General features: G+C 34.0%; 1 protein-coding gene across 1 annotated transcript; it reads right to left on the bottom strand.

Moving 5' to 3' along the window:
• Nucleotides 1–8,060: 8,060 nt before the first annotated feature.
• LOC128187205 (zinc finger CCCH-type antiviral protein 1-like) lies at nucleotides 8,061–16,887 on the bottom strand. The gene is made up of 7 exons (XM_052857477.1): nucleotides 16,557–16,887; nucleotides 13,408–14,375; nucleotides 13,071–13,297; nucleotides 12,699–12,911; nucleotides 11,822–12,018; nucleotides 9,837–10,052; nucleotides 8,061–9,759 (listed from the first exon to the last, which is right to left on the bottom strand). The coding sequence occupies exons 1-7, from the start codon at nucleotides 16,565–16,567 to the stop codon at nucleotides 8,841–8,843; spliced, it is 2,751 nt and encodes a 916-aa protein (XP_052713437.1). The 5' UTR covers nucleotides 16,568–16,887; the 3' UTR covers nucleotides 8,061–8,840.
• Between the last annotated feature and the right edge of the window lie 56 nt (nucleotides 16,888–16,943).

Here is a 16,943-nt window from a genome sequence, read left to right as displayed (position 1 = left end):
TACGGAGATTTATAATGGGAAATGTTTACATTTTTTCTCCGTTCGGAATACACTCGGAATACATCGCGCAATTTTTTAACGTTATCATCCGGGCTTTTTAATGGCTGATGCAATGCAAAATCTCCGTAGACTTTCAATTTTGGGATTTGTATTGAAACCTGAAGCGGTAGAGGGGGCGTTTCAAAACAGATAATCTAAACTTATTTCATATTAGTGGATGAACGTAGTTTGAGCACAAAGGTATTTACTATTATTGAAATATCAAGCAAAAAGTGGTGGAAGCAAAAACTCGGGACAGAGTATAATAGCATCCCCGAGTACGAAAACACCGTCACATCCCGGGTTTCTCTGTTATTTATTTTTTTGTTTTTTATCATTTCCAATCACTTTATATAACCTGAAACATTATGATTTATAAAATTATTAACCAAAATATTTTTTATTACTTTTGAAATAAGCCAGGGACGTACAAACATATTATTGCAGTATAAATAAACAAGACGGAAACGTCTTTCAACATCAACCCAGGTTCATTCTTTTCAGTTTGCCTCTGAATTACAAAATAACAAAAATAACGAAGATTTACAAATCTATTAAACAAAATCAAATATGGAACATAAATAACATTGTTTAATTCCGTTTATAACCTAAGGAGGAGAAATGAAAATTTACCTTAATGAATGCCGAAAAAGAGGAGAGGGGGAGAGCTTGGTCCGTAGACCAACAAGAGAGTCTCCCGAATGCCCGATGACGGTCGTATTCATACACTTACAGACAATAGAATTTAAATAACAATAAACAGGGCATCAATAGTCTTAAATAAAATATAAACGGAATCAAACATATACAAATACATATAGATATACCACATTATGTATAATACGTCCCTGAATAAGCCTACTGAATACGACGTTTATCAAACGTGCTTATCACACCCCTGCGAATGTGTTCGGAATGTTTTCTTTATCGTTGCTTAGGCTGGTTCCCGAGGCCTTCCGAAGTGCAACGCGGGTAGGTTAAGGCAACTTTTAGTTTAATGACCGTCAAAATTATGATCTATTTGAAAACTGTTTATTTTTATGAAAACAGTGTGTTATATTAATACCAAGTGAACGTGTTCACCAAGATATTATTTTTCTACTTCGGAATCGACTCGATCTTTGAAGCTGCCGTGCCATGGTATCACGTGACAGTTATAAATAGATCAATTTTTTACCTTAACAAAAAATCAAAAAGTGTAACACTACCCCGAAGTTTATTTGTCTGTTTGTTACAATAATTCGATCGGCAATTAGTTCAGGTTTATTAGTATTACTGCTAGAATCCTATTGTTAATCGCATAAAATAAATATTGTAAATATTTATCGGAAACCCTCTCAACTTCTATAATTTCATTGAAAACATTACGTATATTTCATTAAAAACAACAATTCACAGGATTCTAGCAGCACTTTTCAAGTAGTTTAGGTCATACACCGTTGATATTTAACAAAGTCATCTTTCATAATATCCGGGGTAGTGTTACACTTTTGCCTTTTTCTGTACACACTAACAGAGGAAAGGCTGGTCAAGCCATATAAATGTCGATCTGCTTACCTTATAACACTCGCTGATTAAACAAAATATCCATCCCTGTATTATCCTGATTATATCCTAACTGACACTCATCTAAATCTTAGGTATCTGTATTAAATAAGTCTTATTTCGGCATTGTTTACACTGCATTCCGATGATTTGTCTCCCGACATGATCTTCTCTATTAAACATGCTTGTGACGTCATCAATGATAATTATACGTAATAGAGAAAAATCAAAGATATATTCAGTTAGAAGAGTTTCTAGTGATATTTTATGTCTGTAGTTTTTATAATTTAAACCAGAGATAAAGTTAAAATCGACATGTTTCTGAGTAAAATATGACATCATGCTGCTTATTGTGACGTCATATCGATCAGAGGAATTTGATCGCTGTTAGTTGCCTTATCATACCCGCGAATTCGGAAGGCCTCGGGAACCTGGCTTTATCGTTGCTAAGTACATGTTAGTCTCGTTCAACCAGACGCTCGGCTGTCTCCGTAAATCTCTGCTCGTCGGAGATTTACGGAGACAGCCGAGCGTCTGGTTGAACGAGACTAAGTACATGTATGTAATAAATCAAGAGGTGCTCGAGTGAAAGTTCACGAGACTCACCGAGATTTGTTCAGTTCCTGTGAAATTTCGAGCGGAAGTATAAGTGTTTGGATAATATTCTCAAAATTCGTAAATACTGGTCATTTTTCATATCATATCCTATACTTTGATTTATGTTAAAACATGAAATCTATTAAGATATAGGCCTATGTCGTATTTCATCATCTAGAGGTTATTTAAACTAAACGATGATATTCAGAACAGAGTTATCGATCGTGTTCAACCTCTCTACACGTGGTTGAAAGTATAAACATTTGGTTACTTACATGTAATAAAATCCTAGCCATGTTTGACGCTTTTGGCGTGCAATACCATGGTTTAGAAAAAGAATGGGTGTCTGTTTTGTATATACACTTACTATATCGAGCTATTTCAAGGAAAATTCTGCATAAAACATTATAGTTTGTTTCACTATTGATGCTATTACTAGGTCAGGTGTGGATCAAAAAATAATCCTAAAAGGGAGACCGCTACTAAGCATGTTAAATGTTGCAAGAGCAGAAAAAACTTAAATATTTTCTATTGTCACATTCATTTCTAGAACTCATTTTATCCACCAAATAATGGAGACAAAGTTTAAAATCAATAAACGTCTAGATTTTAAATTGACTGCAAATACCTAGATTCTAGGAAATAGACTATTAACACGAGGCATGATTTTTACTGCGAAATTGAAAGGGTCAAATAAAACCACGTGGTCTAAATTTAAATGTTGCAAGAGCAGAAAAAACTTAAATATTTTCTATTGTCACATTTATTTCTGGAACTCATTTTATCCACCAAATAATGGAGACAAAGTTTAAAATCAATAAACGTCTGATTTTATATTTGACTACAAATACCTAGATATTATGAAATAGACTATAAACACGAGGCATGATTTTTACTGCGAAATTGAAAGGGTCAAATAAAACCACGTGGTCTGAATTTAAATTACAATAACATTCGCAGGGGTGTATCATATCTAATGAACCCAACTCCGTCACCCACATGCTCTATGCATAGGCATCGGAAGCAAATTGAAAGTGGGGGCGGGGGGCGGGGGGCGGGGGGCGGGGGGCTAACCCCCCCCCCCCAAAAAAAAAAAAATCCTACGCCTCTTCATATTGACAATTGAGATTTTCAATAACTGTTTGAACTCACAAGTCCAAAGAAAATGATTCAAATCTTAAGCAGCGAACACAATCCGCTAAGACATGATATGTACGACCTGTTTGCATCCTCTGTTGACCGATCACACCCGCCTTGTGATAGGAAAAACGTAAAAATTTGTGGACGATTTGGTTCATGTGTAAATAATGCCTATGCCAATGGCTTACCGATACGAATGAAAAACGGTAAACCTCAGTCACCATTCGACTTAACGGTAGGTTGTATTTAATGAAACTAAAACTAGTACTAATGAGTGAGCTGCATGAATTGGCTATTGCATGACAGAGAGCAGTGCAATACATAAAGATTATCCGTTTTAGGAAATTCTGATGAAGTTAGAATCTCCCAAAAACGGATAGTCTGTGTTCATTCTTTCCAACAAATTCATTTGCAACATCTTGAAGATCCAGTTTCTTTGTCTCTTCTTGATATACGTGAAGGATCATCAGGTTGTTCAGTTTAACTTGGGACATAGATGATCGCAGATACGATTTGATGCCTTTGATTCCTTTTCACAATTTTCGCCTTTGGCCCCCTTTAACAATAACAATTCCAACTGCATATACTTGGCATATTCTGGCTGATCAAAGCGATTTTTGATGCCATTCACAAGTAAATCAAATATTTAACTCTGTACAAATCTTCGCAAGTGTCGTGGTGATACAGAGATCCTTCGTCAATTTTTTTCGGAGGTCGTCTTTGACGAAGCATGCAGGGACCATCAATATCAAACTCTTTTTGGCTTCCTCATAGAATAAGAGAAAGACTTCATCTGTTCTAAGAGACTCCAAAGTTTTCACCGTGCTGAGAGCCATTTTGTCTGAAGGGCTTTGCTGAGAATATCGCTATGACGGAGCAACTGTTCACCCAACAGACAACCGAAGAGGAAGTCAAATTTGTTCATATAGGTCATAACCCCTCTTATTCTGCATTTCATTTCTGAAACTTTGACATACTCCATTGATTCCTCCCATACGCCTAATGATACTTTGTAGTTCAGTATTACAATCTGAAGAGCATCTGCTCTAACTGTCCACCTTGTTGAACACAACACTCTAATTCCAGGTGAGGAAGTTTCTAAATTCTGAGATTCTTTCAAGTTTCTAAAAATCGCTTGTCTTCTTGGCGACTCCTTGATCGATTTTGTTATTTCACGGGTTAAATCAAGGGCATCTCTCAAAACTGTAGATGATTTAACAGCATCAGAGCATGCCAAGTTTAAAGCATAGCCATAACAATGTGTATAAACAGCTCTGCCCTCTTTCTCTGAAATTTGCTTTGAACTCCATTTTTCAGTGTCCAGTTTTTTTGCTTTTTGGGCGTTGAAGTATTACTTGGACTACCAGTATCTTCAAGTTTTGACTTTTGACAATTTGAGTACGAATCCTGACGTCATAAGGTTCTAAAGTGATGTCATAATGCTCAAAAAGGGTGATATTTGTATGGATTCCAGAATATACATAGTCTCCACGTGACTGCTGTAAGCCGATGATTTTCTTACAATTTAGCAGGAGGTTAATTATATATATATATATATATATATATATATATATATATATATATATATATATATATATATATATATATATATATATATATATATATATATATATATAAAACTATGGATCGCAGGACCATCTTGTGAGACGCATAGGATCAGCAATTTATTGGATTTATTATTAAAACCATACGTATCCAAAGTTAAAAGCTATATTAGAGATACTGTTGATATTTTAAATTCCATTCCTGAGAACGTTCAACCAGATGCCATTTTAGTATCATTTGATGTGACCAACCTCTATTCTAACATCCCACATGAACTCGGACTAGAAGCTATTGAACATTGGATGACAAATTTCCAGACCTACTTCATGACCGTTTTTCCAAGCCTTTCATTTTACAAAGTATTAAATTCATTCTGGAACAAAATTTCATGAATTTTGATGGGATAACATATAAACAAAACTATGGGAACTAAAGTTGCCCCAACCTATACTACACTTGTACTAGGATTTCTGGAGGAAAAGTTATATAAAAACCTGGAGGACCAATTTAGTGTTAAATTTAAAACTTTCATACAACAATCATGGAAAAGATTTTTGGACGACTGTTTTATCATATGGACTAAAACCAAGGATGAATTACATAAGTTTTACAATATTTTAAACAATTTGAACAACCATTTGAAATTTAAAATGGACTGTAGCGAAGAAAAACTCCCATTTCTTGATGTTATGATCATAAAAAGAGAGGACATAATTATTACTGATATATATTATAAACCTACGGACACCGAACAAAACCTTGTCTATGATTAATGCCATTCAAAACACATTAAGAACAACATACCTTAAAATTAAGCCAGGCGCCTCTGTACTATAATTTCGGACAAAAATCTTCTAAATTCCAGACTAAGTGAACTACGGTACCTACTACAACAAAGGAACTACCCCAAATCACTAGTTGAACATGGAATAAAAAAAGCCGCATGCCATGATAGAAATGAGCTACTACAGATAAAAGATAAAGCAGAAAAATTTGTTATTCCATACGTCTCAACACATAACCCGAAAAATCAAGAGTTTTACCAGATTATAAAAGGCAACCTTCCACTTTTAGAACGTGATAAAAAAAAATGAATGAAGTCTTAAACAAATTTCATATCATTAAAAGTAAGCGACAAAGTCCGTCTCTGAAAAAGATTTTAACTCGTGCCAAATTTGAAAATATCGAAGAAATTATACGTAAAATGGTATTTACTACATGTAAGCTACTCTTATACGTCGACGTAGGTTACGAATTCTTAAGTGTACGATTTATTTGTACGCATGTGCAATAATTAGTTTCACTTCATAAAAAGTGCGCGAATTTTTTTGTTTATCGTCTGCCGCACTTAAACTAAAGAGAAGCCGAGGAAGGCCAATTTTAACGATGTGGAGGTGGAAGTATTAGTGGACGCGATGGGAACTATCTACAAGATTTTGTATGGAAAGTTCTCACCGTGTCTGACTAACAACATGAAGACGATGGCATGGGAGTCAGTGACAGAGAAGTAGGTCGATTTTATAAACGGAGATCATGAAGATAATCATGAAAACTATAGATCAAAATATCATTTTACTGTTTATGTAGTAATGTGTAAGGCCATCATTTACGGATTTTTCATTAATAAGACCATATTTGATTATTTATCATTGAGTTCTTTTTTCTATGGATTTGTGCATTGCGGTTTTTGAATTTAACAGTTATTGTAATCACAATTCAGAATATCAGCTGACAATAAACACATATACAGTACTTACACATTGAATTTCTGAATAATTATAGGTTTCATAAAAAGAAAATGACGGTGGTTACGTTTGAATTTTAAACAGATTAATGTCATTTCGCGGATTAAAAAGCGTTTAAATATTTAAGAAATGAACTCAATGTCTACCCAAGTTATACGAATATAGCCTGGGTTGGGGCAATTTACGCTTTATAATCCGCGAAGCGGTTTATAAAAAGCGTTAATTGTTCCAACCCAGGTTATACGAGTATAACTTGGGTAGATATTGAGTTCATTCCTTATAATTTAATTTTCTGTAATTTGCTGTACCAACTGAGTCCGTTTTACTTTTAATATGACATTAATCTGTTCAAAATTCAAACCCTACGTCAAGCGGATTAGTACGTTTTTGATGTTGGTGCATTGTGACGTGCAAACCAGGTTATACAAATTAATTCATCTATCCAATCAAATGCCACGTTACAACCACAATTAAATTTTATATATATATATGTGTGTGTGTGTTCACATTTTTCCAATTAATAAAGAGGCCTAGGGACAACATCGCTCACCTCAGCAACTATAGCAAACTGTCATGACTCTGATCCAAAAGCTGTAATTAATCAGTATGAAAATATATGTCGCCTTCTTCAGCCTTCAGCTCGGGTGAGTTAAATAGAAAAATGAACAAGAACAAAAAACCAATCGAAGGGAAGTCTGAATCCAATATTGTGTAATTTGACTCATTCCAAGGCTCTGTCTAAAGTGTGTGAATTATTGTAGAAAAGTAACTTTTCATCAGCTTTGGAATTTTTTTTCCCCATAATTTAACTGTTTAAACAATTTCTTGTTTATCATGTACACATCCGCTATAAAACATATCATAAATGCATAAACGTACCACATAATGAACAAAGAGAAAAAGCTCACACCCCAAGTCATTGCTTGACAAAACTACACATACCAAATGGCAAGCAAAAAATGAATTAAATGCAACCAATAAGTTGATAAAGAGCATAATTATCAGTAATTCGCAAAAAATCCAGAGCTCAAGACTTCCTGCTTATTCAGTGTATGCATATCTATTCCCTTGTCTTGACAGCAAAGCATTCTATTTTTAAAAGTGCCAAAATTCTCAGAAAAATAATGGAATCGGAATTGCCTGGAATATCTACACATCGTGTTACAAATGCCTACAAATAAAGATTTACTTAATTCCATGCTGTTGATTGATTTAAATTAGGAGGATCTGGGCTTACATATACTGTTCATTACTTCTTTCAATATAGGGCCAATATTCTATGTTCAGAAAGGCCACATTTCCCCTGAAAAATAATGCCATCAAACATTCCTGGGTATATACATCTACAAAGTGTCCTTAATACCTCAAAGTTTCACTAAATTCAATGTAGTGCGGTTTAAGAGGCGTAGAAGTTTTTTAAAAAGAGGGTTAAAACACAACCACTCTCTTTATTTTTCATAAAACATACAAGCATGCATTTCAACAACAAATACCACTTCACGAATTTCAGCCCTAGGTACATGCTGATTTTTTTAGCGCTGACAAAATCTTGAGCGTGCACAAGTTCCTGAAACACCTTCGTTCTTCACCTCGTAAGGCCATTTTGAGATTATTTCAATTTGTATCGTCGGTGTCATTGTGTCTCTCATCAACGTTGCCATTGATTCGTTCATAAAATAAATTCTAAAGAAACATGATGTCCAAATACACCAGGAAGGAACAACACAAATACATGTAGACCTTGCGGCTAATGCTGCCCTGTGTCCATTGTATATGCTTTCAGGTCGACATGTGATGTCTATGTCGACAAAATGAGTTGTTTAAGCGTTTGAAACCAGAGACCTCGATACGAACATCCCCTAATGGTAAGACGTATCTTTATTCTTTGCTATTTTTTCTGTTTGCCTTTTTAGTAGTGGAGGTTTTACCGGGGCAACACACAGAGAGAGAGAGAGAGAGAGAGAGAGAGAGAGAGAGAGAGAGAGAGAGAGAGAGATATTATACAAGAAGCCCGGACTAAACAATGCATGGACTGTTTGGTTTTACGGCTAGACTTTTAACATCATTTGTTTAGGTAATATAGTAATTGTACATGGAAAGTGTGTCTTTATGTGAATATCACAAGCAATCATTTCTTGTGGATATCATATGCGTGTATAAGCACTATTGGGATTCAAGTCAGTGCTTTGAAAATGCAATGTATTTCTGTTATTGAATTGTACAACCGTTCTTCTTTTTTCCTGCAAAATTTGATCTAGGATTTTCGAAAGGATAGGTGTTTTGGGACACAACTCTAAATGATGGTGTTCTGTGGGGTACTGTACTGACAGGAGGAGACGGGCTGGTTACGGAGTTCTGAGGTCCTCCGGTTGTGGTTGTATTCGCAGTGCTAATTCCTAAAGCAGGATAAGCCCTATATGAACCGTTTGCATCGGCAGTAGATGCTGTACTTTTAATCGATGATACAGATGTTTGATTTTGAGAACGATTTTGAAACTGCTTATTTAAATCGACGGAAGCGACGGATGTGCTCGAGATGGAACGCGGAAAATTCGTTGATGCAGTGCCGATACTTTGTGACTGGCTTTGAAGGGGCGTTGAACGATTGTGAACAATACTTGTATGGTGCGTGGTCCTTCCCAAAACCGATTGATTAGCGTTTGTTACAGATTGATATGTGCTTTGCACCGCTGCTGCAGTTGTTGTGGTAGATTTGCTCTGATAAGCAATCAAATATTCAGGGTAACATTGGTTTCTGTCGAAGACGACAAATATTGATGGATTAGTGGTGTTATCGACGCATGAGTCATATCTTCTGTGTCCTTCTCCCGGAATATTTGGTGGACAGGTCATATCCCCGCTTCCTTTTGTGTAGCTTCCTATCAATACCTTTGCTTGAAACATTAGATGAACAGGGCCTCTTGTGTAATTGTGACTATATTTAGCCGAAGCGGCGAAATAAGAACCCTTTCCGTATACGGTTGCATTTTTGCCGCTCAACCGGAAATCAAAATTGTTCGTGCATATTCCATAACAAGTGTCGTAGGAATCGGTGCCATGGAAGAGGGTTCTTTCGTCAAGCCTCCCATTCTTCTTTGCATGAGTTTTCTCTAGGTTCAGTTTTTTCCTGTCATCAAGAAAACTAATTAATATAAAATATAAACGTGAAAAGACCACGATACCCAACATTTTGTTAGTTCTTACATTTTGTACTCATTCCATAGAGCTAAATTCTGAATACGGTAAATGTTGCAAATATTGATGCCTTTCTCGTCTAAGTTTGCAAAAAACGCCGTCTTCACACTGCTGAATTCTGTTTGTGATTCCCCTAATTCTACTAGCTCGAATTCATGCGCCAGGTCTAATGAACTCCACTCTGGTGGATGTGGATCAGAAAAAACAACCCTTAATCTTTCTGGACTGAAAATATATATTTGATCAGATACATTAAACTTTGTAAAAGTGGTTTGTAAAATTCATATCAAGAATTTAAAATAGACATAAAAGATACTAATTTTGATCTAGGATAATAATATATGTTGCTAAGAAACACGTATATTGTAGCAATAGAAGAGAAATATACTGTTGATACACTTTTAATACACTTTTGGTGGATACCGCTTTCACGAAATCATTTGTTAAGATATGTGTAAATGTGTAAACAATGTACAGGCACATATCATGTTTTGAATGGGGGGGGGGGGGGGGCTCATCCAAAAAATCTTGACAAGCGAATAAAAAAAAATTCTAAACCTTGGAAATCCTAATGGGGGGGGGGGGGGGTAGTACTCCTTGTAACTTCAATTTCTAATTAACTGTTTAATTCCCTATTTTCGCTTCCTTTTCTTACATGCTCCTACAAAAGTGGGGGGGGGGCATGATATTGCACATTTTTATATGTAAAAAACGAAATGTCTGCCGCCAAAAAGTTTGCCGGATAGGTACATTCGGTAATATACTAAGTCAAATCCAGGCGATCTTGTTGAAAAATCATTCACTACTTAATATCGTACACGTCAAATATAATACGTTTACAGTAATCCATAAAAACGATGTTTTGTGATTGAGGTAGTGCAAAACACGCGTTAAATTAATTTATATTTGAAATAGTTTCTCAGTGCACAAAATAATGGCTTAATGTTTTGTAAAAGTTATTTTCAATCCAACTATCAAGAAAAAAAATCATACCCACCATTAACTTGAACCAGAAAAATTCGTAGTACAGTGAATTTTGATAATTTCGAAATCTGCATTTGAATGGCATTCATTCGATGTTTTTGCAGTTTAGCCTTATATTATTAAAGATGTGAAACTTTTGTTTCTTGTGTAGTAAAGACCTGAAATTGACACAATCATCACATGTGTATAGACTTCATGCAAATCAAATTTCAAGGTCAATATCAATCGCTATTCTTGCACCATATTACACCAGGATTTACATTAAATAACCAGTTAGAATACATGTTAGTGTCTTTAGTAAAGTTCAGGTCATCTGTGTAAATAGCAGCACAAATATTTGCAATACATTTAGAAGTAAGTTGTTGGCATTTTAAATTTTATCAATGGCTCTTCCGTTTTACACTTCGCTAAAAAGAGGTGGAAATGTTAAGTTTAAGGCAATATGGACAAAAATTTGAAATATTTCTTTCAATATTTTGAAATATACAGTGTCATTCCAGAGAACAGAATATTAAAATTTCAGAAAAATTGGATTATAGAAAAAGTTTGGCTAATCTTTTTTGTACTATCTTAATTGACAAATGTTTAAGAATGAATTGTAATCAAGGTTTGAGGTTTTTTAAAGAACGAAATATAAATTTTCCAGAAAAATTGGATTATAGGAAAGGTTTGGCTAATCTAGCTGTTTTCTAGCATCGTAATTGACAAATGTTTCAGAATAAATTTTAATCAAGGCATGGGTTGTTAATACCGCATTGTTTTAAATTTTAATACTTAACTATTGTCTCATTCAAATAATACTTTCATTGCAAGGAAAATATAATTATCAAAACATAATTTAATCTTTTTTTCTTAAATTCTGCTATATTATATCTTCTCAGAACTAGAAATTTATCAAATTCTCCTTATTTTGCTAAAACCGTCGAAAGAATTAGCAAATAAGATAAATCAAAGGTAAAGAAAAAAATGATAGTTATCAGAGGCAAATGCCACACTTTGACATGACTTACAATTGTTGGGATACTATGTCAGTACGAGACACGAACACTGGTCGTCTTAAAATCTTCCGAACTTTTAAGGTATCAAGATTTTTCTGCTCCCAATCAGCAAAACTGATTCTGTATTTGAATTTATGACTCTCCCTGGTGAATAAATAGCTCTTTTGTCCTGTGACGTATTTCTTTTCTAAAGTATACTGCAATTCATCTTTAAATAAGAAAAAATAAATAAAAGTTAACAACTATAATAACGAAACTTGCATTCATCGTTTAATGAAAATCAAAGACTCCTTAGATCTCTAGAGCAGTCCTGTAAAGCACTGTAAACCATCTTTTATTCTCGATCGTCGTCGCGAACAATTCTTGCCGCTTACCAGTTATTTTCATGTTGTTAAAACGGATGTTGATAAGGCTTGGTCGCGAGAATAAATTCCTGCGAACCAGTTTATGTCTGTTGAATCGCAAAATTTGTAGCATGGAATTCTTGGAATAGTGTGGGGGCAATTAAGACCTACATTAGATGTTTTATTAAATGGTAACAAAGACCCAGGTGGCATTTATATGTCAAATGCAACTGAAATAATATGTTTTAATTTCATAGACCTATTACTCTGTCCATAAACTTTACTCGGCAATTTATTTAATGTTCAAAGTATAACATTTTCAAGATGTAGAAAATTCATTAGTCAAGAATACTGTACCTATAATTAAGTTCTATATGTTTAACAAAATGACTTTTTTCTTTGTTCTGAACTTGCGGCACTAACAGACCTTAAAACTTAGTTTATAATTAATCATCATTATTAAACTAAAATTAAACGTCGCATCATCAACCTAGCTGAAGCACAGGTGTTTGACATTTATTATTGATATTTCTCTGATTTTGTACCTTATCAAAACACATCCACTGTTGATAATCATTTTTCAAGTACCACCTCCACTGCGTGTGAAAAGACCCTCTCTGCAATGGAGCGTTTTCCGTAGCAAACGACGCTGTTGAGAGCCGTCGTATATAGAGGCGTAAGGATCCCAGATGGCTACGTGTTCCGTATTCTTCTTTAAAATTAAGGGTAATTTCATATTTTACCCCCTTTGAAAAAATCTAACAAAGAAAATATGTAATATAAAAGTACATGTAGGAAATGCAGTTTAAAATCCATTTGAATTTGCATTTGAACTTTTTTCTTCTTTACAATTCATTTTCCACTTAGCCTGAGCAAACCAGTTTATGTTTTGTACTCGAAATGTACTATAAACATACTTTTCCTTTTGCCGTGTCTTCCATGTTACAATATCTTTGTTCCAAGGACTGATTTTCTTCTTCATCAAAGCTCATCCATTCACCAAGAAAGTGAATTTGCCACAAGTAGGGAAGATTGTAATGGAGCTTATCGCAGTCACTTGCTGGACAGGTTCTTACCAGATGATCTAGACAGATGTCTTTTTCGTGGCCATCGTACTTTTTAACACTACTGGATGTTGAAATATCTGGGGGGTTTTAAAAAGAAAAACATCTATTAAATTCCTTGATAAAGAATTTATCTTATTTTTCATATATGGAAAGTAACAATTTACTTAACAATTATGTAGCTTGATACCTTTAAACATTTCTACATTCCTGTTCCTTTCTCTTAATATTGATGGTTGTTTTTGGTACATGTAGGTCTCTGCTTTTAAAATTGATGGTTGTTTTGGGTAGGGCTCTGCTCTTAAAGTTGAAGGCTGTTCTGGGTAAGTTTCTTCGCAAGACATATCTTCTGATTCAGAGGTAAAACCCTGATGTGTATCTTGATAAGAATAGTCAATTTGTTTTTGTTGTCGTGGCATGTTAATTAACGCTTTCAACAAAGCTAACTTTTCTCCCGACCATCGGCCCATTCTGTAAGATCTCAGGACCCATTTGTTATGAGGTGTGTTAAGAGAATGCCCTCTCTTGCAGTTTGCAACCTCGCATTTGTTCTTGAGGAAATTGTAGCACATGTGCAGGTATGGACAATCTTCTCCCAGAGAGCATGCTTCAGTGCGACAGACTTGTGGGTATCTGGATAGAATTATAGTCCGAATTTCCATATCCGAAAACTCTTCCAGTTCGAGATTTTCTATTATTTGATGATTATGATCATCGTCAAAGTCGTGACCTTTCTTGCAATTTCTGCCACGTTTGCAAATACCGTTTAGGTAGAAGCTACAAATATGAAAATGGCTGCAATTCAAGCGTCGGCAATTTCTGCTGGTGTGCTCAAAACAGAGTGTTGCTTCTTTTAAAAAGGGACCGATACAAATAGGTTTGTTTCGTTTTTTGTAAACTGATAGTTTTTTTCGTCGCCCTTTAAGCCATCGTTTGAATGTTATACCAGGTGAATTGTCCTCCATATATTGAGTTACGCTTGATAAACCACCTGAGTAAACCAGCTTTCTGAATACGTCTTCTTCGGAAAAATCATCGTTATGGAAGTCTGAATATTTTCTCTGTCTGCGAGATTGTCCTTTCCTTGATCGGTTTTTACCATATTTGTATACAGATCTATTATCGAAGTCTTCATCGCTGCAATCATCAGTGCTCCAACTTGAAATAAATCACAAAATTTAATTAAGCAGTATTTATTTGGTCAAAATTCTGTAAAAAAAAAAATAAATAAAGTGCAGCATATGGTAGAGAACTATTGTCAGGAAGCGAAATAACTACAATAGAATCTTGTTTGGTAAACATGCGTTAATGTAATCAAGAGTAATAAGTCAACAAAAGACTACTTGAGTCTCATCGCTTACCCGAATGCCTATACTATTATCGGTTTATAAGTTTTTATCTAATTGTTATGATGAAGGCAATCATATGACATTAAATATAATTCATCGTAAGGGGTAGGGTACCAAAGTTTTGTCTGCTACTTTTTGAAAGTAAACATATTTGTAAATCAAAGAAGGGATGTACTCCATGTGTTTTGGAGTTTGATATTTTGAATTTTATTTAATATTTTGGGCTTAACATCATCGCAGAAGCAAATGACGGGAGTTTCGATGTTTCTTTTTTTTTATTTTTTTTTTATTTACAGTTTTTCATTTTATAATACATATAACACATTCACACACATACATACATACAAGTCATGATCTCATAAATCTAGAAAACTTTTCAAGTTGATACAATTTTGCATAAACTGAAATGAATAAAGCTCTTGAAGTTAAATATTAAGGAAAAGATTTTTCCATTCAAACCATCTATCATTATGTTTATCATAAGAAGAGTTTCTGATAGCAACACATTTTTCAATTTCATATCTAAGGTTTAAGTGACATAGTAGACCTGCAAATATTGGAACTTTTTTGTTGTACAGACATTGAAAATTATATTGTTTTGTATACAGGATCAAAAAGTTGATGACTAAGTTAGAAGTAGAAGGAGGAGTCTCTAAAATAATATGTTATACTCATTAAAGCCAATTCTTTTTGAAACAGCATAACATATATGCATACTTAAACTACTCCATAAATCTAAAACAAAGGAACAGGATGTGAAAACATGTTCAATAGTTTCTACTTCATTATTACAAAAAGAACATGTATCATTATCAACTATTTTGATCTTTTTTAGATACGATTTTACAGACAGGAAGAATTCTATGAAGAGTTCTATATTGTAGCCACTGTACAGTAGTATCAGTTGTAACTTTGAAACATACTTTGAAAATATCCTGAAAAATTAGTTCGGAGTAGCCTCTCATGACAATTTTTGAATTCCATCGAATGATTGAGTTTGGAATAATACATTGGACATTTGTATTGATTAAATTATAAAAAGGTTTAGTGCATTTCTTGTACAAAAGTAATTCAACACAGTAAAAGGGTAGAAAAGGACCAACAATATAGACATAATTCTCCTTTGAAAAATTTGAGTCTTAAACAAACTTTCGAACAGCACTAATTATGCTGTTATATTGCTTAAAACATACTTTGTTCAAATGAAATCTTTTTTCAAAATCAGATTTTGATAAAATTGACCAATCATCATGTAAAAGGTCTTTGACAATTTTCACACCTTTTTTATACCATTCTTTATAAAACATAGACTTCTTCTCTACTTTAATGTTGAGTTATGCCATATTGGAGAAAATATTATATTATTGTTAGATTAAGAAATTTGGTTAGAGTGTATGTTCATAACATTAAGCCAAGCATCAAAAACATCTCTCCAAAATATATTATTGCATTGTTCTATAAGTGTTTTAATAAATTTATCACACCAAACTCTAAAAAAACAAACCCCTATGTCACCAAAGACAGCTTTAAAAATGCTCAACCATGATTGTCCCCCTTGCACCACTCTTTTGATCCAACAACATTTAAGCGAAATTATAAAATTTTTAAAATTTAACATTTTCAAACCTCCAGTGCAAAAGTTTTGGGTCATAATTGAACGTTTGACTTTGTCACACTTGGATTTCCAAACAAATCTAAAAAAAACCTCATTATTCAAAAGTGTAATTGTATCTTTCTTAGGATTCGGTAGGGAAACGAGTAAATGGTTTAATTTAGGTACAATAAAGACTCTTAAGTACTGTAATTCTTCCAATGGGAGTAAGAATTCTTCTTTCCCATTGTTGAATCAAAGCAATAATTTTGGGAATTTGAATGTTTCGATGTTTCTCAATTGCTATGATACAATGACAATCTCAACGGAGTTAGATCTGTACTTTAAAAACTCTAATGATTGATTATATTAATTGAAATTTCATTTTTCAAAACTAACCTGTACGCCATATCTGTCCTAGAAGTATTTCTAGGTCCTGGCTAATCGTTATATGACTTCTGTAGACACAACTCGTCTATTAAAAAATTATCGATAAAAAGCCCCTTGTAAAAAATATCGACAACACATTTTCAGAAAATCTTGTTTCGTTTTGGTGCAGTGATATTAAATAAGCAATGCGGCACGCCGTTTGATATTTAAATTATAGTCTGTTCCAGTTTATTCTCTTCGTCACATTTTGACGATTTTGATAAAATACACATACTTTAAAGGAGTACAGTTAAGATCGATGAAAGGGATAAAATATCCAAGAAACCTTTATTGATACATTATTTTTTTTACTCGGATTGCATACTTGATTGTACTTATAAACACATAATTGCCAAA

Source organism: Crassostrea angulata, chromosome 6 (assembly GCF_025612915.1).
Source record: "Crassostrea angulata isolate pt1a10 chromosome 6, ASM2561291v2, whole genome shotgun sequence".
Lineage (NCBI taxonomy): Eukaryota > Metazoa > Mollusca > Bivalvia > Ostreida > Ostreidae > Magallana > Magallana angulata.
This window is presented reverse-complemented; position numbering and strand designations above follow the sequence as displayed.